The 3,805-nt window shown below is 42.1% G+C and overlaps 1 protein-coding gene across 1 annotated transcript; it reads left to right on the top strand.

Annotated features, from left to right (window-relative positions):
• Nucleotides 1-359: 359 nt before the first annotated feature.
• On the top strand, nt 360-2,186 carry LOC110850552 (uncharacterized protein BB_0024). The gene is made up of 3 exons (XM_022097986.1): nt 360-962; nt 1,257-1,562; nt 1,794-2,186. The coding sequence occupies exons 1-3, from the start codon at nt 360-362 to the stop codon at nt 2,184-2,186; spliced, it is 1,302 nt and encodes a 433-aa protein (XP_021953678.1).
• The last annotated feature ends 1,619 nt before the right edge of the window (nt 2,187-3,805 follow it).

Raw genomic sequence — 3,805 nt, 5'->3', positions numbered from 1 at the left:
CTTTTTCCCACTTTTTCCCATTTCCTACTGATTTTGGTGTGTGAGAAAAAGTGTCTTTTCCCCACTGTCCGGTAAAAGGTGGTAAATACCACGGGCAACACTGAACCCTGTAAACAAATCCTTTAAATCCTGTAATCCTTTACTCGCAGCAGGAAAATGACGCAAATTATTTAATACCTAGCCATTCAAGGTATGTATTTGGTGGGGTACGTACATCGTAATCTATGCGTTGCATAATTTACGTTATGCAACACGAACAGATAATTTAGCAATATATAAGCCAACAATATTTCTACTTCTTCATGCAGTCGCCACCTGAGCGGTTCATTCTCCACATTTGGTCAACAATCACTTAAATAATGATGGAAAATTCTGGAAGTCCGTCGTTCGCTTTTACCCGCGCACAACTGACCCTTTTTCTAGCCAACATCTTCTTCACCGCGGTTCACGGACAGGCCAACTTTTCGACGGGAGCTTCATTCTACGCCACCCGTTGGACAGCGCTCCCCACCCCGCGAGGAATCACGGTTGATCCCGTCGACGACGTTCTGGTCGTGTCGAGATCACTCGCGGAAATTTTTGCCGTCTTCCCTGACGCGGGGGGAAACCCGGTCGTGGTTCAGATTACGAATGATACCAGTCTGGGATTAACTCATGCCCTGACATACGCGGCGGGATATCTGTACGCATCCAGTCGCTCGTCGGTGTACAGATGGCCGTACACGCCAGGACAGCGCAGGATGGTGGGCGTTCCGGCAGAACAGGTGATCTACAACATCCCAGGTTCTAATGAGGTGGCGTTTATCGCGAGGCCAATTATTTTCGATGCTAGAATGAACTTCTACGTTGCTGTGGGAACAGGGGTAAACACGCCGCCGGAGTTGGATTCGAATCGAACGCGGATAAGGAAATTCGGCCGGTTGAATAGTGTCGATTTTCCGATTGATTTTGAGACTGAGGAGGTTAGTTAAAGAATAAATATTTAAACAATGGTATGGTGGTGCGTATGCCGCTAAGTGGGAGTAAATTCCCGAGAGATATGGAATTTGACGATCTTTCCACTAGTAATATTCCCAATATTTCCTTAAATTCCCTTGAATCCTCGATATTTTCTTCGAAGATTGGGAACTTTGCAATTAGGCATATTCCCAGTGAACGAAACAACCCCAATGGGTATCATGACATTTTTGGGGTAGGAAATGGGGGGAATTTTTGTATTTCGCAATAACACTAGATGAGCCACATTTTACTTTAAGGTTTACGTCGACGGCGTCCGGAACGATGTCGGGATCGACTTCGATGCTTCCGGAACTCTGTGGGGTGTCGAGAACGGTATCACGGGTGGCATAGTAAGGCCCGATCTTGGCCCCGATAACTTCGCCATGTTCAATCCCACGGAGGAGTTGAACCGATTCAACCGACCGCCCGGAACATTTTATGGTTATCCGTACTGCTTCAGCAGTTACATTTTGAATGATTTCCCGCCGGGAACACAGTTCGCGTGGCACACTTTCCTGAACGATGGAATCCATACGGACGAATGGTGTCGAAATCGAAGCAATGTAAGTAGTTATGCATTTATTGTTGGTCAATTTGAGATTGAGCGTTGGGGCGACTAGAGAAACTTTCACGTTGCCCCATATTATTTGAATTTTCCCCGGCGGTATGATTAAAAGGCCTATAAAAGGCTAATTCTCACTTTGCCCCAGGGATCCGTCTCAAGTTGACGGAGAGTGGTGCGAAATTTAAAATTTGTCTTATCCCGCGATAATTTCATATCAAAATTCTTTCAGGTTGAACTTCCCGCCCTGGCCATGCCGGCACACGAGGCCCCGTTAGGAATCACGTTTTACGATGGGCGCGGCTGTAACGGGGTGGTGGGCTCGTTTCCCTGCAGTATGATTGGCGATGCGTTTGTCTCCTTCCATGGATCCTCCTGCTGTGGGGGAGCTCCCCCCGTGGGTTACCGCGTGGCCCGACTACCCTTCGATAAGGCTACCTTGACTCCCATGGGAGAAATGGTGGACGTTATCTTTGACTCGGAGAGAGAACGTTGTGTCAATAATGCCGAGAGGGCGACGTGTTTCAGACCGGTGAGCGCGGCGTTTGATTACAATGGACATATGATTGTGACCGTGGATTCGACGGGGGAACTGTTTAAGGTGTATTATAACGGAACAGTTTAAAGTGTTGTAATTCATGGGAGAAATTTAATATGAATAAAATATATCGTAGTATACGCTAGAAATTGGTCGCCCTGTAATCTCTTATGATGGTATCACAGCTGTGCAAATGATTTTTCATCAATCACCATCATTCATTTTTAAACAATTCAATTCAATTCAATCTTTATTCAAGTGACTGCGATAAAAATATGTAGGTACACATTGTTTCCATTACCAAGTCACAGAGGTCATAATAGGAAATTCTATTCTAGTCAATATCCTAATTCTATACTCGATTACTTTATATATTAAACAACTTCAACTCTCGCTATACTCGTGCTTTAATTTTATATTCTCTTAACTTAGGGTAAAATTGTGAAAACAGCTCACTATCTTTCATTTCATATGGTAAAGCATTCCACATTTTAATTGATTGGTACATAAATGACATTTGACCAAACTTAGTTTTCGCTTTAGGTAGTACAAAATCGTTCTTTGACCTTAAATTTTTATTGTGGTCCGATCGGGTGTATTCTGGAAAACATTTGAACAATGGAGATTTTAAAATAATATGTTTAAATATAAATTCTAGCGTATACACTTCGTACCTCTCTTTACATGATAGCCAGTTTAGTGTTTCGAATGCGTCATACATTAAAATCTTTTTATCTTTCAAGATCACTAATCTTGCAACTCTAAGTAAAATTTTATCAATTCTGTTACATACAGTTTCGCACATATTTCCATATACAGGCAAGCAATAGTCCAATTTACTACATATTATGGAAGTGCAAAAGATTTTCAACCAGTTACTACTAAAGTAGTTCTTATACTTATTTATCATATACATACGTGCACTCATTTCAGAACAGACTTTAGTGATATGCAAATGAAAGTTTAAACTTCTGTCTAAAATTACTCCAAGATATTTGAAGGAGGTGACACATTCAATTGTTTGCATGCCTACTTTCACTTTCACCTCTCCTTCTATTCTCAGGTTTGCAGGGGAGAAAGTCATACTTTGTGTTTTCTTAATGTTTATTTCCATCCCATTTTGATGGCACCAATCCTGTAGATTCTGGAGGTCTCTTTGCAATTTATCGTTGATCTCATTTATCGTGTTTCCTGTGGCAATCAGAACGAGATCGTCTGCATATTGATAAATGCTGCATTCTTTGATACAGCATGGGATGTCGTAGACATAAATGTCGAAGATAAGCCCAGAGAGGCTGCTACCTTGGCAAGTCCCTCGAAGGAGCTTGTGAACTGCAGACTTCATCTTTCCTCTTCTCACCAGCATGGTTCGATTAGTGAAATAAGCTGCAAACCATTTGTTTAGTTCTCCGGTGATTCCTAATGATTCCATCTTTTGTAAGAGACGACCATGAATAATGTTGTCAAAAGCTGAAGAGAAATCAACAAAAATTGCTCCTGAAATTTCACGCGCGTCTCCAGTGTTCCGGATCTCGTTGGTCAATTTAAGGATAGCACTCTGTGTGGATCGGTATGGTCGATATCCGTGTTGTTGATGGTTTAATTTGTCCTCTTTCTCCATAAATGGCATAATTCTATGATATATGCAAGACTCGAACAGTTTTGTTGTTGTGCAAAGAATTGAGATTGGCCGATAACATATAGGA

This window comes from Folsomia candida, unplaced genomic scaffold (genome assembly GCF_002217175.1).
Source record: "Folsomia candida strain VU population unplaced genomic scaffold, ASM221717v1 Fcan01_Sc005, whole genome shotgun sequence".
Taxonomy (NCBI): Eukaryota; Metazoa; Arthropoda; class Collembola; order Entomobryomorpha; family Isotomidae; genus Folsomia; species Folsomia candida.
This window is presented reverse-complemented; position numbering and strand designations above follow the sequence as displayed.